Raw genomic sequence first — 27331 nt, 5'->3', positions numbered from 1 at the left:
CATATGTACAAGATGTATTTTAGGCAACATGTGGAATAAGATATTGTAGCATGTGTCCCATCATCTGAGATTGTTACCAAGAAGAGTTGTTGGCTAAAGTGTTTGACAAAACTAGTTAAGCAATAGGCTTAAGGTGGCTAAAGTGCTTGATAGAACTAGTTAAGCAATAGGCTTAAGGTTTGGGTTCTGATTATCTTCTGATGTCCTTTAGAAGTGTTTAGGTGCTGACTTCTTTAGATGATCCAGACTTTTGCTTTTGGGAAGAAGTTTGTGTGATAATCCAAAATCAACTGGAAAAGATTTGGATTCAATCAAAGAAAATTTAATTGAATGTACCCTGAAGTAAGATTTGGTCCAAGAACTACTCTACAAAGAAGTCTTATATGAAGAAGAATTGTTTTAGATGCTCTGGTGTAACATGTGGAACACGATGTTCCAACATATATGGTACGACATCTGGTCTTCATCATCATGACAAATGTTATTGTTAGCTGCAACGTCTAGTCTCTTGCAACAGACAAATGGTATTACAGGTTTTTTCTACCAAAGATTCTCTCTACCTCATAATACCTACAATTTATATAAACGAGTGTATTTGGATGTACTACTGCAATATCTAGCCCTGGTTCAGTATTCCAATATTGTTGCGTTTTTTAAGCGGAAATCTGGTTTAGATTCGATTAAATTTGTTTTTGTAATTGTGAAACAAGTTTGTGTGATTTGTTTGATAGCTGTTGAAGATCAAATCAATTTAAATGGAGATTTGTTGGATAAATTTTTGGAGTAAATCAAATCCAACAAGATTCTTCTATTATTCTGGATGAAATTAAATAATAAATCCAAGAAAAAATCCCAGGATTACATTGTTATTTAAGGAGACTTAAACCTCACTTTTGAGGTGTGAAAGGCATGCAAGTTTTGAAGAAACCTAGTGTTAGGGTTTATCTTTTGAGTATTTGTATGTACACCACTCTAGAGCCTCCTTTCATATCAAAAGGTGTAGAGTTTGGTTTTATTAAGTTGTGAACCTTGTTCCAAAATACCAAGTCTATGAGCTTATGACCAAAATGTTCTTGTATTTCACACAAAAGGTTGTCCAGTGTTGAATCTTTATGTACACTTATATGTTTCAATTACTTAGCATAGAAGGTTTGTCTTAGTTGAGTTGTAACATTCAGCATTGGTTATTTAAATTGTAAACACCAGTCACATGTTGTATGGTTGAGAAGAAAGTGAGTAAGTTTTCATATTTATGGGGAGTCCTTAAATAGAAAGACATTAGGACTAGGGAGAGGATTTGAACAACATATGGTTTGTTGGTTCTTGTAAGACTAAGGGTACTAATTCAAATTAGTGGATTTCATTTCTTGGGTAGTGTGCCCCCCAAACATAGGTATGGTTTCACTGAACTGGCTTACCAATCTCTTATGTTCTTTATTGCTTTTCTGCTTCATCATCTTGTGTAAGTTAATCTGTCATATCTTGTTTGTAAACTATTTTTTTTTCTGGTTTCCAATGTCCTTGACATCGTGTGTGACATTTGTCCCAGAAGCTTTAATGTGTTATAAACCATTAGTTTTTGTTGTCTCAGGCATCTGGTCCAATATTTGTCTCCTCTGGAACATAATTTTCAATTGGCATTAGAGCAGGCACCTTATTCTATTTGGGTGAGCTCCAGGGAAGATATTTTATGTTCAAGATGGATAATTTTAATGAAGGAGGATTTGTTTATCAACCAAAGAGGTGTCACGGTGCTAAGAATACTCCAAAGATTATTGACAGTTACGAAGATTGTGATGTTCAAGCAGAGTGTAATTCTAAAGAGAACCATTGGTTTGCTAACATGTTTAGCAAAGTCATAAGACAACTTGACAAGAGATCTAGGAAGAATGTCCCCACCAATGTCAAGAACATTTAGCAGAAAGAGAATGATGGTAAAAGGCAAGAGCTCAAGTATTCCTACAGGTGGAAAGGGATCAATGTCCTAATTCCAAAGACTTTTGTCATATTCAAATTGAATGCTCAAGTTTTACAATGGAATAAAGAAGAATATCCAATGTCTCTATTGATGCAAAAGGTGAATCTAACCTCACAAACAATGTTGTAACTTTCAAAGTCGTGAAAGAGGCTATGCATTCTAGTGAGCAACCAAATTCAAAGAAAATGTGTATTGCTCCTATTCAGAAACCAGAATGTTGTATGTTAGGTAATGACATGTACTAATGTAAGATGTATGGTAGAGAACCACACCATCAACAGTTGTATCCTCAATGGAATGATAAGCTCTAAAGGCAACGATAACAAGTTTGGCTTGGCAATCCAAATATCCTTGTTGCTTATTTCTCCCACAAGGAATTCTCTTGTGAAGATTGGTTTCTTAACTGCATTAGGCTGATGATTGAAGAAAGAAATTTTGTTGTTCCTTGTGATAGCCATGGGAGGAGGAAATTTGTAAAGATGAATATGGTAGCCGCCTATGTATAGTAGATTGTTGAAGACCATGGTTCACTCATCAGATAGCTTGGAAGTTGTTGTCACATGTGTACTGATCTCAATGTTGAAGAAGGAAGTAGTTATGAAGTTTGTCGTCTTGAGAAGAAAACCAATATGTATTACCAGTTGGTTCAACATTTTTCTCATGCTCTTAATTTACAACATATGGAATTTATGAGACTCGAGCAAGGAGTTATCATTAAAGGGAAGGCTGATGGTCATGATGAAGGTCCTCCCAACATTGAACAACTAGTAGTGGTTCAGAAGAAGTTAAAAAAGAAGAGGAATTATGGAATTCCTACTCATATGTATGAAGTTTTGTTTAACCAAAAATATTATAGTATGTTTGGTAAAATTGGAATTGGTGTTACTCTTAATATGTTGAAGTTCAACCACATGCAGTTTGACAAGAAATATTTTCTAGATATTGATCTCCACAACATTCCACATATTGATAGGTCTAATCTAACTGTTGTTGAAATTCCGATTGATGTCCCACTCATGTATGGGCCTATGAGAAATCATCACCTCATTCATATGTATGTTGTTTAAGAATCCCAAGCATCCAATCCTAGAAATCAAGGTGTTAACAACGTATGCCAGACATCTTGTCCGACAAGTTGATAGAGTCTCAAAGGTTTAAGGAGAATGATAATCATATCCATGAAGATGTTGATTCTGCTAAGGGCGATGGTGGTGTTATTAATACATATGATCATGTGCAGACATTATGTGAAGATATGATAATTAAGGATGAAAGCTTACGTGTAGTTTGCAAGGTGTGTGGATTGTTTTCCAATGGCGCACAATCTATAGATGATATGACTCCACTTAATGATGAATATTGTGATCCCATGGGTCTTGATATAGAGCAAGTTGTTATTTTCTTGCCAGGAAACATTATGTTATCTGCTGAAGAAGATGGAAGTTTTGTGATGCTAAATTTTTTTATCGTCTTAGAGCCATCATATTAATACCAATAATGGCATGTATTTTGATGTTCAAACTTCATCAAGTGTATGTGGAAAGTCCATTCCTCAATAGGATCTTGAATGTAGATGTTAAAGACTTTCATATTGCCAACATAATTAATAATTCAACCAAGTCTCATGAAAACAATTTCCCAAGAAACAACATCATAAGGTCCGTTAAATTCCACCTATGCTCATTCCCCTTCAACACTCAATATAGCCAGAGTGATTTACGTTTTGACGTCTCAGAGCATCACCTTGAAACAAGCACATTTTCCCATGCCTTTTAAACGCCCTAACCCTGTAAACACCTCCAACAGAGGGACTCGCCCCTCGTAGAGGGACTCACTTACTAATAAGAGAGATTTCAGTAGAAGGACTCGCCCCTTGCTAAGAGACTCGCCTAACGAAGGCTGCCTCCCTTAGTTAAAAAAATTGTTGATAGGGTGAGAGGCACACACCAAAAAAGGTAGATGAGTTTTAAACATTTCACCCTTAAGTAAATCTCTCGTTCTTGAGGGACTATGTAGTGTTATACTTATAGGGCTCCAAAAATAGGGGGGCCTTGCCTAACAACAGTGTCGCCTAGGCATAATTTAGGGGACTCGCCCAGAGGCATCCATAATGTCGGGGTCAAGAAAGAGATAGTCTATATTGACACCTAGAAGATATGAGGTCAATAACTTCCCATGTAAGAGAGGAGTGGTTAAGGCCACGAAAGGGGGTAAAACCCCTAGGCTCAAAGAGGCCTCTATAAATATATCTCCTCTCAAAGGGGTGAGGACGGACTCTAAGTCATATACACTCTCCACAACTAAAAGAGCGACACGCTTGTTACTGCCTTAGTACACACGACTAACCTAACCGCCCACCTGGAATCAAGTAGCGTTAGCCACCAACAGGGCCTCTCACCTCACGTAATTTGGTCCCCTAAATATCCTCAAACACCACCATACAAGACTTCTCACATCCGTGAGTAAGTCTTCACCACTAAAACGTGGTATCTCTTACTAAGGCCTCTGAGTCTCCCTTCCTTTGGACGGGGACATCCGCACCTGTACTTTTTGACCAAAATAATATTATACATGATAGTAATCATATCTTACTTGAAATTTTTCATCTCTTCAATACTCTAATAACTTCCTTAAGCCTTTTTCCGGTACTTCTTGTGGACGATTTTTTAGATGGTCCCACAAGATTTTATACTTACTAAAATACTTCCTTTAAAGCGAGAATTTTTATTGTCTTTAAGCATCATTTCAAATAGAAAATACAACCTTCCTTTATTCCTTTGGGGCATTTCATTTTTTATGGAAAAAAATATATTTAGAAAGATATATACATTTAAGTATGTTAACAAAGACATGCAATCAAATAAAAAAGTAATTACAATGACATGAACCAACACAAGATCTATCTTTTGATCCTCTCAAGACTTAACCAAAGCAATTCAATTAGTGAAGGTGAGAGGACATAAGTTTTAACTTCTTCCTGTTATCCCCCAAAAAGATATTGAGTTCAAACATTATCTTTTTATCTAGCCCAATTGGTTGTCTTTCTTCATTCAAGGTGATCTCTTGTCTATCTTTGAACTCTCGCGTATGAATTTTTCGACATAAAGTATTTCCTTGTTTTCTTATTAGTCCTAAGGAAAGAGCACCTAAGGTATTACCATCAACTTTATTTACATGTATTCCCCTAGTTTCCTCACCTACACAAATGTTATCATTCTCCATATATTATTCCATTTCATTTTCTTCATTATCTTCATCGTCTAATTCATCTACTCAATGTTGTTCCTTATTTTTATTGAGATATTCGGTAAGTGGTATGGCTAGACACTTTAAAGTAGTTTTTTACTTCTAAAATTCTTGTTGATGTATCATTGATCCTTGAACTTAATTTCCTATGGTAGATATTACTTGCCTTACCTTTTTTATTTTTTATTTTGCTCACCAATGTTCTTTAAGACTTGTGACTCAATCGAACCTTTATCTTGATGATCCACCGTAGACTTCAATTTCTTCTTAGTATTATTGTTCAGAACAAGCTCTTTCCTTGACTTAACAATTTTCTTAGAAGCTTCGACTTCTGATTGCCTCTTAATATTGTTATGAATATACCCTTTTCTTGACTTAACAACTTTGTTATAAACATCTACTTCCGATTGCCTCATAATTTTATTGTGTTGTAAAGACAGTATGTTTGGCTTGGTCATTTTCTTAGAGACATACTTTCAACTGCTTCTTATTATTGTTGTTTTGAACAAACACTATGTGCGGCACAATAAGTTTCTTAGAGACTTATACTTTTGATTGCTACCTATGGTCCAATATATATATGAGAATGACTACTACATGTTGCTAAAGAAAACGATAAAAACAATTTTTTTGTGTCATCAACAAAAACGGTTTCCATCCATTGCTTAGAATTTGATAAAAAAATGTGATATCACAATGGAAGATAAATACATTGCGTTTCGTTAACCTGGAAATTCTAGCTGAATAATTCGACAAAGAATGGTAATAACCACGTTTGGAAATACTAAGTGTTGAGAGTCACACACATAGCTTCGACCTATTAATCATGTCGACTAAAGATAGTTCGACCACCTTGTTAGATGATCTGGGATATAGTGTATTTTAATGCCCACGAAGCCTGGTTTGGAAGAGTCTCAAGAATAGGTCTACAATATTAGGAACACTCTGTCTTAAAAACATGTCCAAAATCTCGAAGAGGTTTGCACAAATCAACATTTCAACAAGTGTCGAGTTTGACATGTCTATCAGATGTTGGGTACTTAGTGTGTTTTTAGTCTAAAAGTCACCCAAACTAGGGGTGTTTAGTAAAGATTATTGGAGTCGACCAAAGACTCTCGACAGAGGCAGATAGAGGGTTCAAAGGAAAATCTTCATGATGGGTGGTTTGCAGTTGTTTTAACTTTGAAGACGCGTGGAAGCACACACGAAGACTGAAGTCCACGTAAGGGGATACATGTCAATTTTTATGGATATAACTGATATCGACGATTAACATTGTATTAGTATATAAGCTGGTCTCATTTTTATGATCAAGGATCACAAATTTCATTTATTCTCTATAAAACTAAAGTATCCAAATCACATAGAGAAAGTTTGTGAGAAAATGTATGTATGCATCCTTTCTTTAAATTTTTTAAGCCTTTTCAATTGAAGCATTTACTTTTATGACATTTATTATGCTTTTTGTCTATTTTTCTTCTTCTAAAATAATTTTACAGTGTCTATTTAGAATTTGTGTTCAGTTTGTAAACATTCAAACATCTAAGGTCCAATCACATACATTTTTTGTTGTACTTTTCTACACAAATTGTTCTTAGGATTTTTCGAGTTTAATCGATTAAGTAAATTAAAACTCGTGATTGTTTACTAAAACTATCACTAAACATTATTGCACTCTACAAGAACAATTTTATTTACCTCCTAAAAATTAGATGTTGTCGTAGACTAACAATGTTGTAGTCTTACATGCCTATAAGTCTCCGACTTGTTTATAATGGGACAAATTTTGCTAAAAATAGTTCATTTTTTTCTCTAAATTATATAGTGTTTTGATTATTTCATACAAACTAAGTAATTTAGCTAATTTTGCATGAGAAATATACTGATATAATTTTATCCCCCCAATAAGTAGGGATAGTCCATGAAAGAAATGGAAGGCTAAAAACATTTGCGCAAGACGAGTTACCAACCCAGCAATAGGTTGTTCAAAATAGGCTGAGGCCGCATGTATGCCCATAATATGTTGTCTGATTGGGCTTCATCGATTTGGACCAACTCTCATTATCCACTTATTCTATAGATGTGCGAGATGATGTGTCTCACTACAACGAATTCATAGAAGCTCTCAAAGAGGATAACTTCCTTCTCCATGATCTAAGAAAGAATAACTCTCTTTCTCTCCGGACTTTTGATGGATGAGATGAGACAACCACTTCCTAGCCTATGACCAAGAAGCCTCGATAAATACTTCAACCTTAGAATTGAAAGAAGATTTTCAGCTACACACACAACTTCTTCTTACCTCTTTGTGTGATCAAATCCCACCTGTTATACAAATATCATGAAACATCCAAACAATCTCACACCATAAAAAGTTATCCATTATTATACTTTTAGCAAATATCAAAAATATAAAATATACAATAATTTATAAAATTATCTTTTATTAATTTATTGAAAAAAGATTTAAAAAAAATATGATGACAAAATAAACTTTAACATTTCACTAAAACTGTAAAATAATTTATAATTTTATAGATTGTTTTTATGAAATACCTTATAATTTTGAAAAGGAAAAAAATAGTAATTTTTAACTAATATTGACCTAATTCTTAAAGAGTTAACTCATTATTTATTTATTTTAAAGTGTGAGTTTTAGTAGTCTTGCCAAAATAATTTCTTGTTGTATGTAATTTGTTGTCGGCGCTCTCTAAATACCGAGAACCGAATATACACGCAAAATTTTAACATTCGTAAAAGAAATTTAAGAGAGTTGACCAAGGGCACATGCACTATCTTCTTTGCCAGGGCACACAAAGTATGAACAACACTTAGCATTTACCATTTTTAGATTTTTGAATGCTACATGTACCTGAAGAACTAACAACAGGATATCAGTGTTGCTATCATAAACTTTTTCCAAATGACTTGGTGTCATATAGTTTTTCTTAATGCAAGCAAACTTCCACAATATATGATATTTCATACATGCATGCATCACTTTGCTTGTAACTTTTTCTTGTGTTTTACTTATCCTATCAATCCAAGGAAATTTGTACAACATAAGTGATTATGTTGTTGACTTGAACCACTTATCAGTGTTAGAGTTTTTGTAGGAAAGGAGCTCTAATAATATGATATTTAACTATAAAATAAGTAAAATATTTTTGGGAGAATAAGCTCTTGTAGTACCCAAAAAAAATACAAAGTTCGACTATAAGATAAATAATGTTGGACGAAAAATTAATTTATCCTAAGGTGATTAAGCATATAATTATAAAATTTAAAAGATAGCCCACACATCAAGGTCTTGTATATTTTAAAATGTTGTTGGATGTATTCTATACATTTTAATGAATTATTTTGATTTTAAAAGAGTCAATATAGTTTCTTTCTATTTTGGAAGAATTTAGGTGGAACTAATAATTTTAGGCATTCATTGTATTAAAGTCAAAGGAAATTGACATGCATAACTATTGATTTACAAGGGCAATAGGAACCATTTTCATGATGGTTCCTTGAGAATAAGAGCACTATAAAATGTCAAATTAAGTTGGGGGGCCATAACATACAATTGTATTAGCCAATGGATTACTACTCAAGAGACATTCTTTGTGAGATCAAGACGTGGAAATTGCTATATGAGGAATTATAATATTCAACTTTATAAGAAATTCCAAGGAGTTTGGAATATACAAGCAAGAAATTAAAGTGAATGTTTCACCAATATCATACTAGAAACCAAAGCCAGAGTCTAATTCATGTGTACCTAACCCAATATCAAAATGGAAAGTTTTATGTACTTATTATTTTATCGAGATATACACTTACTATTAATTTGATTTCATATTTAAAAAATGGTTAGAATTGATTTTAAATATATATAATTAATTTTGATATCATTACATTGTTTTAAAATAAATTTTACTTTTTAAAATGGAACCTTTTATATAAAATTAATTTTTAATTAAAATTTATTATTCAATTCACTTCTATATATAAATATATCTAAACATAAATAAGTTTACATTTAATCAATTTTAAATAAAATTAATTTTTATAATCAAAAAACTAAGCATGCACTTAGGGTCGTTGAAAAGTTTTGAGTAAGTGATAGGTTTTTTAAGTTTGTTTGTAGTAATATATCATATATATTTTATACGAAGAGGTTTTATTTTAATTTTGTATTCACCGTGTTGAAAAACGAAATTTTAATAATTTGATGCTTATGTCTGATTAGATTAGAGCGGTTAAAATGGACTATCTTATCCTAAATAAATTAGTTTTGATTAGTTTGAATTTTTAAGGGTTTGGCCAAAAATATTTATTGTAATATAGACTCGAAAATTACTACCGAATCCGGTCTTAGATGGGTTTCGGGTGGCCTTAAATATATTTTTTTAAATTAAATTTTTTATAATATTTATTATAAATATAATTAAAATTTATATTATTCTAAACGTAATATATATTTAAGTACTATATTATCTTTTATAAATATTATAATGTGTTTTTGAATACAACACATGTCTAAATTATATAAAATATTGTCAATACATTTAATATAAGAGAATCTAATAGAATTCGAGGAAATAATGTTAATTATATTAATGGATAAAGTTTAAATGAGAAAGATTGAACATAATAGAGATAAATTTAATGAATCGAAAAAAATTAATGTATTATTTTAAAGTAAGATAATATAATTTTTAATTTATAATTATGCGGATCAAATGGATTATCCACTACTCATATATAGGTTAATCTTAGTGAATTTTTTAAAATCACACTAAGATTCTAATTGTAAGGTCTAAACCTTATAATTTTTCAAATTTGACAGACCAACCTATATTAACTAATTCATTTTGATAATTATAAGCCGTGTATAAGTGATTGATATATATGTATAAGAATAGAACCACAAAAATTTATATAGAATGTCATTTTTTTTCATACAAATTAATTTTGTATGAATAAATTATGTAAACTTTAATTTTTCCATAGACTATAGATCTTTATAAATAAATAAATTATAATTTAAAAATATACATCTTAACCCTTAAAATAAAAACAACTAGAATCAATCATGTATACTTCACTTATCAAATATAACAATAATAGAAATGGAAGACACATGCCTAATTAATTTAGGAGTAACTTATCAACAACTTTTCAAATTCAATCTTAAACCCATTTGTATACATGTGTGATTTCCACCCTAAATTAAATGGTACGCTTATTTGACAAAATAGCGTAATCCTCACGCCACACTCTCTCCCTATCTTTGTTTAAATGTGTAAATAAGAATTTGAAATTATATCATATCATGATATTCTTTCTTTATTGCTTCTCATGGATCAAATCAGCAAATTAACCCGCAAAAAGTAAAGAAATGCATCCATAAATTTACATTGTTTCGGCTAACATGATAGAGGTGTTCAAATTCAAATAAATTGATTTAAATAAAACACATAAATCGATTCAAAAAATTGAAAATTGAAAGAAAAAGGACAGAATATTATAGAATATGTTTGGAACAGTTTGATTTAGATAGAATTTTGAATTGATTTTTTAAAATTGATCCAAATCGAAGTGAATCACGTATATATTTTTATATTTATTTATTTTTTATTTATATTTTTATTATTCAATAACACTTATTTTTTTAATATTATTTATTAATTTAATTTAATCTATTTATTTTTATTATTTCGTTTGTTTCAATTATATTTGTTTATTTTTTATTTTTTAATATACAATATGTTATATATTATATCAAATCTATTATTTATTAATATTTTTATAATATTAATAAAAATATTATTTATAATTTGAATATTCAAAGACCGATCCAAAATAAATCACGTAAAATTGAATTATATTGGATCGAATACTTTAAATAAATCCTCCAAACTGAATCAAACTACGAGTAAATTTATCTATAGACAAAATAAATTTTTTCCTCAAAACTATTTCAAACTGTACCACGAACACTCTTCATAACTACAATATATAAATTATCTAAATTCAATCAATATTATAATATAATTTAAATAATTAAAATATAATAATAATAATATTTATTTATCATCTATATAAATAAGATTTTAAAAATCAACTTTGTCATCGAGCCGACAAAACACTACGCCAAAAATGACTTTTAACAGCGCATCTTAGACAGCGCTTTTAAAAAAAAGCGCTGTCTAAGGTTAAAATAAAAATAAAACACGGAAACTGTTCTAAAAAAATAATGAAAGCGCTGTCTAAGGGGGGGGTCTTAGACAGCGCTTTTAGAAAGCGCTGTCTAAGACCCCCCCCTTAGACAGCGCTTTTAGAAAGCGCTTTTAAATATAGACCTTAGTCAGCGCTTTTGATAAAGCGCTGTCTAAAGTCTTTAAATTAAAAAAAAAATTAAAACCAAAAGCGCTGTCTAAGGGGGTTTAGAAAGCGCTTTTGGACTCGTCCTCAATCGGTCCACTACGCTTCTGGGAAATTTCTTTCCATCTTTGTACCTTTCAACACGTCATGCTTCCTTCAACTACCGGTAAAAACCATTCTCTTCTCTTTAAACTAACTCTTCCTCATTTTCGTTTTCTAGTTCCGTATCGTAATCTCAACTTTTTCTTCCACTAATCTTTTTAACTCATTCAATTCGAATAAACTGATTCTATTTCATTTCTTTCTTTTCTGTTCAAAGCTTGAATTAGGTTTCCGATCGTCCCCGATTTGGTTCTGCTTCTCGTTTCGTGATCCATCGACGACTGTGGTTTAGGTTTAGGGTATAGATTTCACCATGTCAGATTCCGATTCTTCCTCTTATGGCGGCGAATACAAAAACCTCAAACAAATTAGTCGCGAGAGTAAGTTCCTTTTCCTTTTGTTGGTATGATTGTTGAACTTGTTCCGTTTATTTCTTCTCTTAATTTTTTTGTTGCTTCCGGTTGTAAGCGAATGCTATTCAGTGTATGCTCATGGTTTGATTTTGAGGTCGGCATTATTAACTTCACTTTGCTCTTCACACATTGGTTCTGATTTTAGTGAACACTAGTATAATTTGTGTTTTGGCGCTTGTAATTTTTGTTTGGTTTCTGAGTTTTATTAGTTAAACTAGAAGATATGTGAAAATTCAGTCATGCTAGTGTCTCAAAATGCGAGCTGTGCCGACAGCAGTTTGCAAGATTTTAAGTTATGCCGATTAGAATCTTCTAACATAGTCCAGGATCCAAGATTTAGTGTCTTCCCTTTTCTAGTTCAGGATAATTTCTTCTTCTTCTCTGTTTCACTAATGAATATTCTCTTCACCAATTCTGCAAGTAATATTTGGTTCATCTCTTTTATTCTTTGACAATTTGTACATTTTTCTCCCACAAAAAAAGAAGGAAAATTACAATATTAATGAAATGACTGCACCTAATCTAATACAACACTGTTTGCTCTTTTCAATAGCAGATAAACTAGATCAAACATGTTTTGAATAGGTGTAGTGGATACCTCCCTCACAAATCACAAGGATTGATTCTTTATGCATTTTGTTTTTCTTACTTTTGAAATTTTAACACTAAATTGCTTAAATTATGACCAATTGCATTCTGCTCTTATAATCTCATATAACTTTATGTTCTGAAATCTTCTCCAGGATTATTACATGAAATGCTCAGGTCAGCGAAAACAGGGGATTCAAAATCTACATGGAAGGTATAGGATGTAAATTGCTTAAGGCAAAATATGTTTTTGGTTCTGAACAGGTAGTTATCATATAAATCATTAGGCATTGTTCTTATGATGCTTTTATTGTTGTTTATTCATCATACTAGATGCAAATTTCTTAGGGCAAAATATGTTTTTGGTTCTGATGGTGAAGATGGCAGAACTCAACGGTCACACCTCGAGAGTGCTGTACATGACACAGAGCCCGGATGGGTGTACTGTGGCATCTGCAGCCGCAGATGAGACTCTCAGGTTTTGGAATGTCTTTGGAAACCCAGCAACAGTAGGAAAAGCTGCGCCAAAGGCATATAGTGAACCGTTTGCAAGTTCTTAAAAAGCTGCGACCAATAATTGGCAGATCTGTTACTTACAATGATCAACCATATTCCAAGTTCTTAAAAAGCAGGTAGGTTTCTTTTGACGATTTTCTATGCAACACTGCTTCTGAATGTTAATATACTGACAAGTGAAGAATGATGTTATGTTTCCTCACCTAACTGTAAAAGAAACATTGACATATGCAGCTTGTTCACATATGGTATCTATGAGCTAGGCTTGGAGAGGTACATTCATGCTTCCACTAGAGTCTCAATTAGTCATAATCAATGTCATGCTCGAAAACAACATAATAGAGTTTAATATACTGACAAATATGTTTGTATTCTTAATTGTATGAGAACATGTGTCAAGGAGTGTCTGGTGGAGAGAGGAAAGAGTTTGTATTGGCAATGAGATCATAATCAATCCTTCTCTTCTATTAGTTTGGATTCTACATCAGCCTTGGGGATTGTTCAAATGCTACATGACATAGCTGTGGTTTGCATCTATCAGTTTAAGGGCAGAGTTGTTAATGTTGGTTTCAAGCGCCTGGAGAAGAGTCTAAGGTATATTATCATGTTTTTTTATTGAACTGCACAATATTTACCATTTTTTTTATTAAAACTATATACAACTAACTAACTAGGACTAGGGGGACCAAGCCAGAGTAGTTGTAGATACTATGAGCAGATTGAGTAGGGCTTCAATGTTACTCACCTAATTTTTTCATGTGATAGTGAATCATTAATGTGTAAGGATGCAGAATATTCACTTGATAAGTCGCACTCATTTGGATATTCTCTTTTGTTGCTTCCATTTGGTTGAGTTACATTAGATGATTATGGTATATAACAAGTTTAAATAATTATGATATTTTCTTAAAAGAGATATAATTCATTGTTAAAGAAAGAAATCTCCATTGTTATGAAGTATTGTTGGCTTTGAGTTTTTTTTATGAACTTCCAAACTTTTAGAGTATAGGAACTATACTCTTCAATTGAGTAGAAAGAGTTTGTCCCCCTAGTATTTCTCAAGGAATCATTAAAGTATTGTCTTGTCTTTAATGATTGCTCCTTTCTTTTGGTTTCTAACTGGAGAGAATTTTGAGGTTTCGAATGCGATTAATTCGAGTACCGGGAGTTTGTTTGAGATGAATGCGTCTCTTGCGGTTTCTTTGTCTTGTGTGTTTGGTTTGCTTATCAGTTTCTTTGGATTTGCTGCGAGAAAAGAGTTTTGGCCCAAATAGTTTATGTAATTTATAGTGTTTATTGATTAAAATAGTTTATAAATAATATTTATTTAACAATTATAACAAAAGTTACCTTTATGTAATAAAAGTTGTATTTTATTATTAAATTAAATTAATTAAAAAAGTTAAGTATATTGTCTTAAAAGTCCTAAAATGCTTTAACGTTACAATACTTCAGATGCACACTTAAAGGATATTAGTGTACATTTTACTATATTAGATATTACATGGTTATGAATTTACTAATTACTATTATTCTTAAAGGATATTAGAGTACCGGGAGTTTGTTTGAGATGAATGTGTTTCTTACGGTTTCTTTGTCTTGTGTGTTTGGTTTGCTTATCAGTTTCTTTGGATTTGCTGCGAGAAAAGCGGTTTCGGCTACTGCTTTTACGGTTACTGGGGTTGTGAATAAGTTTCTCACGGTGGCTATTAATGTGACGATTTGGGATAAGCATGCTAGTCCTGCTGGTCTGGTTTGTTTGCTTTTTACTATAATTGGGGGAGTTCTTTATCAGCAATCGGTTACTGGGAATTGTTCAATGCTATCAGTATGAAAAAACCCTGTTATTCAAATGATGTGATTCAAACTGTTTGCTGAATTTTATGCAGGAATGTTAAATCTGATCTCTGTACTGAACATGAACATAACATGTAATGTTTTTCATTTTCATAGAAATAGTATCAAAATTCTGCATGTGCTTGATATTATGCTTATAAGTATAAGTAAATGATTACTTCAAGCATTACACACTTGGTTAATGTGATGCAGGAGGATTTTGAGGAGCATGCTGCGAAAGTCAAGACTCTAAAAGAGAGTCCATCAAATGAAAACTTGCTTATCCTTTATGGATTGTACAAGCAAGCCACTCTTGGACCTGTTACCACCGGTGAGTTTTCTTTTATTTAAGAAGTCATTTTCAAATCGATATTTCCACTTTTGAATCCTCACTGTCACCTTCCTGCAATAACGAGTGGAGGGTTAGGGCCGGCACAAGCTTAAGGCCGAACAAACCGTTATAAGTTGAAAACAACTTATGGACATGTCATAAGCTATTTCTATAAGATCTTCTAAACAGTTTCGCTAATGTTTATGTCGGTAGATAAACTCAAGTAGGCTAATACAGAAATGCCCTAGGCAATAAGGCTTATGGATTATGATTGTTCATGATTTTGTGTATGATTTACAGCTCGTCCTGGGATTTTCAGCCAGAAAGACAGAGCTAAATGGGATGCATGGAAGGCTGTTGAAGGTAGAAAAAGTTATAAGTTTCGGTTTTTAGTGTGAATATTTTGTTATGGTGCTTTTGTGCTATGAAATACCGACACAAACACGACACTAAGACATCGTCAATCTATAGTTTCAATGCAACAGTCAAAATTATATTTATTTATTTTGCAGGAAAATCCAAGGATGAAGCAATGAGTGATTACATCACTAAGGTGAAACAGCTGCTCGAAGAAGCTGGTCTTTCTGCTTAACAACATTGTCATGTCTAGCTTTCTAGTTCTATGCTAAAAGTTTCTATGTATTTTGAAAATAAAACAGTTGCAGTGTTTGATGTTTGATCTAAAACTTTTAATATATAATCTTAATTGTTCTGTATTGAATTACATGTGTTACAATGAGGTCAGGTAACTTCATCACAACTACTGAAAATGTCTGTTGACAGATGCAGTGGCTAGAAACTTGAAATGTTCTATGTGGTTTACTTAAAACTATTTCTACTTTGGATCTTAATTGCTTGATCTTGAATTTAATATAAAAAAAGTTGGTTTGAATTGGTATATATATATATTTGTTAGCCAAAAATTGGTAGAAAAAAGGCCAAAATGGCATATATACAATGTGATAATTGTCTGTCAAAATCTGGTTGAAAACAGGTAGAAATTCTGGTTTATAAACCTGGAAAAAATGTGGTTTAAAACAAAAGTTTCAAAAATTTTCGTATACATTAGACCGCGCTTTTGTAAAAAGCGCTGTCTAAGGGGGGGATTAGACAGCGCTTTTGGCAAAAGCGCTGTCTAAGGTATACCTAAAAAAGTTAAAATAGGAGGGTCTTAGACAGCGCTTTTGGCCAAAGCGCTGTCTAAGGTGGGGGGCTTAGACAGCGCTTTTTGAAAAGCGCTGTCTAAGGTATACCTAAAAAAATTAAAATAGGAGGGTCTTAGACAGCGCTTTTGGCCAAAGCGCTGTCTAAGGGGGGGGGGCTTAGACAGCGCTTTTAAGATTCAAAAAAGCGCTGTCTAAACCTTTAGCAGCGGAGGTTTAGACAGCGCTTTAAAGCGCTGTCTAAGGCTAAAAAAAGCGCTGTCTAAGGTCTTGTTTGGCGTAGTGAAATCACAAAGTCAAGAGATCAATGGTCGAACTCAAATAAAATTAAATGATTCAATCACATAAATTGATCTTGATAATAAAGTGATAGATTATTAAATCGTTTCCATCAAATAGTCAAATATATAAAAAAATTAAAAACTATAACAATTAAAAAATATCAAAACGTCTAAATGAAATCATTTTTTCTTATATATACATTAGTATATGAGAATACTCTTTTTTAGGTTAATCATTGCGTATTTTATTTTAATGACAGAGAAAATTATTATCGAATAATCTCAAATTTTATACGTATAATATCTTTTAATTTAGTTATTGATTTAAAAAAAGTTATCTAATAAGAAGTTAGAATTCCGGGTAGTGTGACAATTTAAGGCCTATTAACTAAAATTCACAAAAAACTAAAATTTAACAAAACACACATTGAGTCAAAAAGAAAGAAAAAAACACACACACGCACATAGTGTGAATGTGATAGTGATAAGTCACACCCTATTTTGTTTTTTGTGCCTTTGATTTTCAAGACATGAGATAAGTATTAGACTCCAAATCCTATAAATAGCACATTAGCAACTCTTCTTTTCAACTCATAACAAACACACAATTAACACCTTATAATACCTTATCTTGTTCTTTTAGTCTTCTCTCTATCCATGGCTCGTTTGAATTCTGCTTTACTCATCACTCTTCTTTTCTTGATCATGCATTCCTCACCATCTTCTATAGATGCTCGAAAGACTCTCAAAATGGACACACAAGAGTTTCCTTCTTCAAAGGGTACCCTACCTTTAACTGATGCTATTAATAATCTCAATATTTATAGAAATGGAAGACTCGTTGCTCATCTTGCCAACAATGGAAGAGTTCTAGTATCTTCTGTTCCTAGCCCAGGTGCTGGACACCAGTGATATCTTCAATATCAGTTATTGATACCCACACTTCTATTGTAACATATTAGCATCATTTCATGTCCATATTACGTACTAGTGATACTGAATAAATGATTCCCATCTGCTGAATGTATATATATCATATATGTAATAATAATTGTACATCACCTATCTAGTTTTTGTATCATAATTTCATGAAATCAAGTATAATGTAGTGTTCAGAAGATGAATCCTTGTTCGTTTCGTATGAAAAAATTGTTAGCGAAAATATTTATAGATAGATTATATGAAATTAGAACATCAATACTTAATTGAAGTCATGATTCCTACTCTTGAAAAGATAAATAAACGGATTTTCTTTTGTATCTTACACCTCATTCACAATTCTCAATAGAAGAAGTTGTGGGGCCGTCAATTACGTTTGTGATTTTTGTAATTATAGATGGACATGCCCATACAATATATATAACCCTAGTCCCTATATATTATGGATCAATAGTTAAAACTCATACTTTTGTCCACACTAATTAGATTTCAGATACTTAGTCCTTAATTAAAAAAGATCACTTAACCAATAAAAGGGTTTATATATACATCTCCATCAGAATCACGATTAACCTATTTTTCACAAACTAAATAACAATTGATTGTAGCTCACAAAATGTTAGATAAATTTAACATTCTCCCACTTGGGCAAAATCAATTGTGTGATTTTTATTTTTTAGAATACATTTTGAAAACGGCTCTCGGGTTAATGACTAGTTTCTTAAAATGCGACCACATTTTAAAGAAATGCATGATTTCAGGTGTAGTGTCTGAATATGACCTCATCCAATAAAAGTCGAGCTGTATTGAATCAGGGCGATTGTTATATCTTTCATTGACATAAAACTTTCAGTGGTTACAAATACTACGGGCCCCGTCAACTAGTCATCAGTGTGGAGTGCGGCAATATGACATCGAGCTTAAAATCATACCTCAACTCCAATATGACATCGATCATTGGTATAGTGGTTCCGAAGATGCCGAGCTCAAAATTATAACCATGCCTCGAACTCCAAACTAGTGTCGACCATAGGCACGATGGTCCTAATTACACTAAGTCCCAATTTTAATAATTGACATATAAACAAACAATAACAAATAATAATAACAATATCCATTGTAATATCAATGCTCAAAACAGAAAGTACTTGACAATCCAACACTTAAAGTTTCCAAAATAAAATACAACATGATAAAAAATGACATAAAGAACAACCTCTCACTAACCAATTACTTCAAAAGAACTCACAATGTCCATGCTCTCAACATGGTCTTTGAACACAATGGGCCTAAGTCCCTTAATTAAAGGATCATCTAGCATGAAATCAGTACCAATATACTCAACAACAATATCATTTTTCTTTACAAGATCTCTGACTGTCAAATACTTCAATTTCAAATGCTTAGAACCGCTAGAAGTTTTATTATTCTTATAGTAGAACACAGTTGTATTGTTATCACAATAAAGTTTTAGTGGCTTAGCAATGGAATCAACAATACGAAGTTCAGTCACTAAATTTCTCAACCAAACAACATGAGTGGCAGCAACATAACAAGCAACAAACTATGCATGCATAGTAGAAGAGGCGGCAAAAGTTGTCTTTTTACTCTTCCATGATATCGCACCTCCAGCCAACATAAAAATGTAACAAAAAAGTAGATTTCATATCATCGATACACCCAACAAGATTAGAGTCAGTATACCCAACTATTTTCAAGTTGTCAACTCTCCTAAAAACAAGTATATAGTCTTTAGTTCTCTATAAATATCTCATAACTTTCTTAGAAGCAATTCAATGATAACTCTCAGGATTGTACTGGTATCGTCCCAAGACTCCAACTATGAAAGCAATGCCATGCCTAATGCATACATCAAGTTGCCCAACATACTATCAAAGGGTTTTCCTTTCATTTCTTCCAACTCGATCTCATTTTTAGGACATTGATCTTTACTGAATTTGTCACCTTTAGTAATTAGAACATCCCCTGGCTTATAGTTTTTCATATTGAACCTCTCAAGGACTCTATTAATATAAGTCCTCGGGGACAAGCCGAGTACATCATGAGATTTGTCTCTATGTATTTCAATTCCCAACACAAAAGATGTTTCACCAAGATTTTTCATATTAAAGGACTTGGTTAGCATAATTTTGGTCTCATGAAGTAGACCAAGATCACTACTGGAAAGCAAAATATCATCAATATATAACACAAGAAATATGAATTTGGTCCCACTGACCTTAAGATAGATGCACTAATCAACTTTATTTTCTTCAAAACCCAAGGAAGTCACCACATCATCAAATTTCAAGTATCATTATCTAGAAGCATGTTTCAAACCATAAATAGATTTTCTCAATTTACAAACCAAATGCTCATTACCAATTGACACAAAACCCTCAGGTTGCTGCATGTACACCTCCTCATTAAGATTACCATTCAGAAAAGCAGTCTTAACATACATCTGGTGCAACTCTAAGTCAAAATGTGTTATAAGAGCCATGATGATTCTAAAAGAGTCTTTAGTGAAAACAGGAAAAAAGTTTCATTAAAATTAATCCCCTATTTTTGTGTGAAGCCCTTAGCCACAAGACTTTCCTTAAACCTCTCATTTTTACCTTTTGAGTCCTTCTTTGTTTTGAATATCCACTTGCAGCTAACCGCCTTACAATTTTCTTGGTAACTCCACTAGTTCCCAAACATCATTATTTACCATGGTTTTCATTTCATCATGCATTGCATATGTCCACATGCTAGATTTAGAACAAGTAATAGCTTCTAGATAATTTTTAGGATCAATAATAATACCAACATCATAAACATCCTCATTAAGATAAACTATAAAATCATTAGGGATAGCAGGTCGCTTTTGTCATAATGACCTTCTAACATGGATTTTCTCAACTGGCTCATTATGTTGTTCAACCTCAACTATAATAGGATGATCAAATACATTTTCAACAAACGGTTCGACTACATTTTCAACTGGATGTTCAACCACATACTCATTTGGAGCAAAACCTCCATGAGCAGTGGATGCTCTAGTATTATCAAAATTAGGCAGTGACAAAGTAACAATGTTAGGCATAACATAATCAATATTATCATATGCATTAACAGGCTTAGAAATATAAAGCTCAAGGAATTTCGCATGCATGGACTCCACAATTTTATTACCTTTATCTGGACAGAAGAATATGTATCCTTTAGCTCGATCTTGATATCCAATGAAAAAATAATGACTTATTTTTAGGTCAAGCTTTGTCTCAAAGGGATTATATATTTTAACCTCTGTGGGGCAACCCCAAACACGGAGATGGTTCACACTGGGTTTTCTACATGTCCAAAGCTCAAAAGGTGTTTTTGAAACTGATTTACGAGGAACTCTGTTTAGTATATAGAGAGATGTTTTTAAAGCGTCGCCCCATAAAAATTCTGGTAAATTACACCTACTCGTGATGCTTCTCATCAGATTCTTAATAGTGTGGTTTCTCATTTCGAATACACCGTTTTGTTCAGGAGTACCATGCATGGTGTATTGTAGAACAATTTCACAATCCTGCAAGTATTTATCAAAAGGCCCCATATGTTGCCCAATAGAATCATATCTACCATAACACTCTCCACCACATACAGAATGTACCACCTTTATCACCTTTCCTAGTTGATTGTCAACCTCGGTTTTAAAGATTTTAAACTTTTCAAGTGATTTTGATTTTTCCTTAATCAAGTAAAGATAGTCATACCGAGAAAAAAATCATAAATGAAAGTGATAAAGGATTTATTACCATAAATAATAGGAGAAAGGGGGCCGCTAATGTCTGTATGAATAATTTCTAAAAGGTCTGAACTTCTAGTTGAACCTTTCTTATTGGTCTTGGTAAATTTTCCTCAAATGCAATCCACATAAGTCCCTAAATAATTTAAATCTAAGGAAGGTAAGATATCATCTCTAATTAACCTTTCAACTCTTTATTTAGAGATGTGGCCTAAATTCTTGTACCACAACAAAAAGGATTTCTCTCTAACTTTAGACCTTTTAGGAATAGATCTTTCAACATTCAAGGATGAGGAAACATTATCACAATCCAAAGACAACTTATATAAACCATCAAACAAGAAACCATTACCAACAACTTGAGAATTCAACATCAAATTTATTTTTCCATCATAAAAGGTAAATTGAAATCCAAGTCTATCCAAACAAGATACTGAAATTAAATTCCTCCTAAAAGAAGGCACATAAAAGGTATCTTTCAAAACAAGTTCAAAACCAGTTCCTAAAACTAAGAAAATATCCTCCCACTAGCTCCACAATTACTTCAAGATCATTTCCTACCCTAAGCTTGATTTCTATCAAGTTTGGTCTCCGTTGGTTTCTGAACCCCTATAAGGACGCATAAATATGGGTTGTAGAATCACTATTAAGCCACCAAGAATTAATGGGAACATCAACTAAGTTAGACTCAAAACAGATAAAAGCTAAATGATTCCCTTCAGATTTGTTCTTGTTGTCTAACCAAGTTTCGAAATCATGACAATCAGTTTTCTTGTGCCCCTTTTCCTTACAACAAAAGCACCAAAATGATTTCTTAAAAGCAACTGACTTAGGACCTCCTATATTATGGTGTGGACCATTACCTAGTTTCCTAAATTTAGGATATCTAAGAGAAGCATTATGAGTATTTTTCTTATTTTTTCAAGAACTCTTACCATAATGAGGCTTATCATGAAAAGTTGGGAGGGATAGGTCACTTCTTTTATTCTTGAGTTTCTCTTCTTCAACTACACACTTGGTAATACGTTATTGATAGTCCACTTATCACTAAAGGTATTATAGGCAACTTTGATTTGAGTGAACTCAACAGGTGGGAGTTTAAGGCATGAGACACAATGGAATTCTCATCCAGGTCAATGTCATGGGATTTCAGTGTGGTTTGTACATGAACCATCTTAAGATTGAACTCCCTGACACCCCTATTATTATCATATTTCATGTTCATGAGTTTTTCCAATAAATATCCATATTCAATAATATTATATACTTGAAACCTCGCTCCAACAGCAGTAAGATATTCTTTAACATTCTCTTTCTCGGGAAATCTACTTATCAAATATTTAGAAATGGTCATCTTAATAACACACAAGCTAAGTCGATCACTCCTCTCCCACTTAGCTAATTTTTCTTTCTCTTCGGGTGTGCTCTGATCATTGATCACAAGTTTGGTTTCACGTAATCCTATGTCAAGATCAGCAATCCCTAATGAAAACTCTAAGCCTTTCTTCCATTTCTTAAAATTAGATCCATTCAAGATCTCAATCGAAGCAGAATAGTTGTTCATAGAGAAGGTCATTATTGAGACAAAACATGAATTCATTTAAACAAATAATAAAGGCATGATATACCTTTAAATTGCATCTAATTAATCTAATGGTTAACATTTTTATTTAATTGAACTTAATATTTTTACTCAATTAACCATTCGATTAAATCTAAATTAAAGGTTATGATTTGGAGTAAGTTAAAAAACTTACTCTTAGAGTAAGTTGAACCTCTCTCTCTCTCTCTCTCTCTCTCTCTCTCTCTCTCTCTCTCTCTCTCTCTCTCTCTCTCTCTCTCTCTCTCTCTCACACACACACACACACACACACACACACACACACACACACACACACACACACACACACACACACAGTAATATCTCATTTTTGATCGCCTAAATATTTTATTATTTTATTGAAATATATTTCATCACGATCCTTAATAAGAACAATTGTGATAAATGAAAGGTTATTTGCTTCAATTCCCAACACCAACATTTTTTTAAAAATTTCGTAACAAAAAGGGCTAGTCCTTGTAGTCTAATAAATATATTAAAATAGTACTTACATTTTATTACTGATTTTGTTAACATATGTGGTGATAAGTTTTACACATAAATAAGCGAAGTTATCAAGCTTTCACACAGAATAGTTGTCACTCTCAAAACAAAACTATAACATCTCTTTCTTTCACATGCAGCAAACTCTTCCTCATAAGCTTCTTCCTTTCAACATGAATTAAAATTCTAAAGATTTATCTAACCAATCTAGTAGGAGCGTACCTATCAAAGAAATTGAGGTTCCTAAGGATGTTGATGATATGATTGAATCTTGGTTAAATAAGGTCAAGGAAGCAGGAGATGTTAGGAATAACATCACCATTGTTGAACCTTCTAGTGGGACACTTGGGACTAAGAAGATAATGATCACCAATTTAAACCCATAAAAGATAAGAAATATAGAAGTAATTATTGAAGAGCTAATGGAATCAAGTGACTTCGAGTCAGATGAAGACTAAGATAACTTCTTGAATTCAATTGGGCATAAAGTCTGAATGCTTCATTGATAAAGGGAGTTTCTGATCCTGAAGATTTAAGTTTTTCTTTCAATTTGATGACCCTTGTATCTACGCATATTTTATTTCTATTTATAAAGGCTTTATATCCTCATTGAACTTATGTATAATAACAGGTCTAATGCTACTTATTCTTCTCATATTTTGTCTGTGTGTGCGCTAAGATGAAGGTGAGAAAAACAAGAAAGGGGGGTTTTGAATTGTTTTTGAAAAATAAGCGCTTTTCAAAATGAAAATCACACAAGGATTTTATACTGGTTCGCTTATAACACAAAGCTACTCCAGTCCACCCGGCCGAGGTGATTTCGCCTTCAACAAGGACTTAATCCACTAATCTTGAAAGATTACAAACAACATCTAAGAGAAAAATCTCTTAGTCCTCTCAAGTATACAGACTACACAGAGTCACTTGAGGAAATCAACAAACAATAGATGAAAGATTTATGTAATCTAGAGTGCTTCTAAGATAAGCTAATATTACAATAGTAAGAACAAAGTGATTCACGTTATAAGCAAAAGCTTCGTGAAGATTTTGAGAGCAAGAATGTTTTCTTGTGCGTTGATGTTTCAGTATAATTTCTGCTTGTATGTGTTACTTATATTTCAAAGTTGATTGCAACCCATTTTATATATTAGTTGAAGTAGTAGTTGAAACTGGTGGATATTAAAATGAATTTACGCCATCACTTTAATAGCTTCTGCAGGATAACTTTCTCTCCTTGAAATGACTACTTACCACAAGTAGTATCTTCTTTATTGAAATTGGAGATTAACGTCTCTTTCTTAATTAGGAAAACCATTTGCAAATCTTTACTTGACTTTAACGTTACTCTTTCATGATTAGCAATCCATGCTCAGAGTATTTGTGTTTCTGGAGAATCTTGGAATCTTGCTTCTGATGTTAATCTCTTGTGAGTTCAGATAGTTTCTTCAGATAGCGCTGATAACTTCTGGAAGTTAGAGATAGCGTTGTTCAGAGTCAGAACATCTAGAGCTTACTTCTTGTTCAGATGCTTCTGATACTTTGCTGTTTTGCTCAGAGTTAGACTTTCTTGAACGTGTTCCACTTCAGATGCTTCTGATCATATGATAATATGCTTCTGATCTGGTTCTGTATCTGATGACATCATCAGATTTCTTCCTTCTTTCTTTAGAATCCTGCACACTTAGAAACTTTTCGTTAGGGTGTCATTTTTGGTTTCATCCTTTGTTATCATCAAAATCAAGGAATCTGTTGTAGAACAATTTTTGTTCTTACAATCTCCCCCTTTTTGATGATGACAAAACAAACTTAATTAGCAGATGAAACATGAATAATATCAGATCAGATAGACAGAAGCTCCCCCTGAGATAGTGCTAGGGAGTTCAGAAGTTCTTACCAGAGCTTCTAAGTAAAGAGGTTTCTTGATACCTTCTGCAATTTCTTAAGTCCAGGTTAGATAAAATTATTTTTAAGAAAAATATGTTGCAGAATGCTTAAGGTATTAGACAATATTTTCATCATAGTTATTAATGACTTCTCCCCCTTTTTGTCAGAATCAAAAAGACATAGCAAAAAATAAATAAATTAAGAGAAAAACTTGTATTTAGATAAAAGCACAAAGGCAACAAGAACTAGAAAACATCAGATTCAGAGAAAATAAAACAACAGGCAAGCAAAATAAATCCTAAGTGCCTAAGGGTTCGGAGGCGGAGGCATTCTCTGAAGCAACATAGCAAGCATGTTCTGGATGTTGTCGTTGACAGTATCTTGCTTGTCCATTCTGGCCCGGAGTTCATTCTGATCTTGCTTAAGTTCTTTCAGAGTCTGAAGAACCATAGGGATAACAGAAGAGGACTCTCCCAGAGTCAGAGCCTGCTGTGCTTCAGCTTCAGCAGCAGCTTGTGCTTCTGCATCCGCCAGAGCCTTAGCTTCAGCTTCCTTAATCCTTAGGATTTCAGCTTCCCTTGCTTTTTCTTCTTCAAGTCTTCTTGCTTCTTCAGCTTCTCGCGCAAGTCTTTCTTCCTCTAGCCTTCTGGCTTCTTCAGCAGCTTCTCTGGCAAGTCTTTCCTGGAGTCTTGCCTCAGCATCTCTGATGTAGCCATTTCTGACTTGTTCAGAGATGTTCTTCAGTCTAAAAGCCTCAGAGGTCATCCAGCCAATGACTCTGTTCCAGTGTGTCCTTACAGATTCAGGATCATCACTGACTTCAGAGTTAGTGGTCAGAGACTTGACCTTTTGTACTGAAGCCCCTGCTACCAGCATGATGGCTTCCTCAAGGGTAGGTACAGAAAGGTTTGGTTCAGAGGTTTGAGGTGAAGATGTTGGAGGGCTGAGATTTAGTGTGAGAGGTTCAGATTCTGCTTCAGGTTCAGATCTTTGGGGTGAAGCGTAAAGAGGGTTTAAGTCTAAAGGTTCAGTTTCAGTTTCTGATTCAGGTGCAGCAGAGGTGTTTGGTGGGTTGATATCAGAGGTGGGAAGGTCAGAGGGTTGGTCTTCAGAAGGTTGGTTTTCAGAAGGTTGGTTTTCAGAAGGGATGGTGGTTGTTTGTTGTGGTGAAGTTATTTCAGTTTCTGTTGGTTGTTGTGAAGCGAGGTTTAGAGCATAAATTTGGGCTAGGGTTGGAGAGTTAGGGTCTGAGAGTTCTGGGTCAGAAGAAATGTTGAGGTATGGTGGTGATTCTGGGGCTGTGGAAGAAGAAGAAGAGGAAGTGCTTTGGTTCATTTGTTCAGGTTCAGAAGGAGGTATGAATGTACGGGCGATATTTAAAACTGGTGAAGGCTGAGAGGTTCTGATGGTTGAAGGTGGGATTTCAGAGGTTGTATAAATTGGTGGTGTTGGGAGAGGATTAGAGGAAGGGGTAGAGGAAACCATCGGAGGTACAGAGGAAAGAGGAGGAACAGACATACCAGTAGAGATTTTCAGAGGAGCTGGAGATCTGCTTCCAGAAGATTCTCCAATTCTGGCCTTCTTTGCCTGTGATGCAATCTTCTTCTCAGAGAGACCTCTCTTGTATCTGACGAAGTCTTCTTCTGAATCCAGACAATCGTCGAGGCTGAAGTCAGATATGTCAACACCTTCATCCAGCAGACGCTGAAGATAGATAACAACCGCATCTCTGGGTTCATCCTTGAAGAACCTTGCAAGACCATGAGGCAGCTTCCTCTGATCTTTCAAGGCATC

At 33.3% G+C, this 27331-nt stretch overlaps 1 protein-coding gene and 1 long non-coding RNA gene across 2 annotated transcripts; both read left to right on the top strand.

Annotated features, from left to right (window-relative positions):
• Nucleotides 1-11682: 11682 nt before the first annotated feature.
• On the top strand, nucleotides 11683-12927 carry LOC127086175 (uncharacterized). Its single transcript, XR_007789418.1, has 3 exons — nucleotides 11683-11768; nucleotides 11922-12084; nucleotides 12861-12927. It is a non-coding gene; the product is annotated as an uncharacterized LOC127086175 (long non-coding RNA).
• A 2301-nt stretch (nucleotides 12928-15228) lies between these two features.
• LOC127081903 (acyl-CoA-binding domain-containing protein 1) lies at nucleotides 15229-16109 on the top strand. The gene is made up of 3 exons (XM_051022131.1): nucleotides 15229-15388; nucleotides 15689-15751; nucleotides 15901-16109. Exons 1-3 carry the CDS (start codon nucleotides 15229-15231, stop codon nucleotides 15978-15980), a joined length of 303 nt encoding a protein of 100 aa, XP_050878088.1. The 3' UTR covers nucleotides 15981-16109.
• Nucleotides 16110-27331: the final 11222 nt, after the last annotated feature.

The sequence above is a fragment of the Lathyrus oleraceus genome, chromosome 5, assembly GCF_024323335.1.
Source record: "Lathyrus oleraceus cultivar Zhongwan6 chromosome 5, CAAS_Psat_ZW6_1.0, whole genome shotgun sequence".
NCBI classification, from domain to species: Eukaryota; Viridiplantae; Streptophyta; class Magnoliopsida; order Fabales; family Fabaceae; genus Lathyrus; species Lathyrus oleraceus.
Note: the sequence above shows the minus strand (reverse complement) of the source record. Positions and strands in the feature narration are given on the sequence as shown.

What these genes read in the sequence shown, in the direction of transcription:
- LOC127081903 (XM_051022131.1), top strand. Translation starts at nt 15,229, where the DNA reads ATGATTACTTCAAGCATTACACACTTGGTTAATGTGATGCAGGAGGAT. An exon ending in TCTTGGACCTGTTACCACCG is followed by an intron (nt 15,389 to 15,688) that starts GTGAGTTTTCTT and finishes TATGATTTACAG; the next exon opens with CTCGTCCTGGGATTTTCAGC. An exon ending in TGCATGGAAGGCTGTTGAAG is followed by an intron (nt 15,752 to 15,900) that starts GTAGAAAAAGTT and finishes TTTATTTTGCAG; the next exon opens with GAAAATCCAAGGATGAAGCA.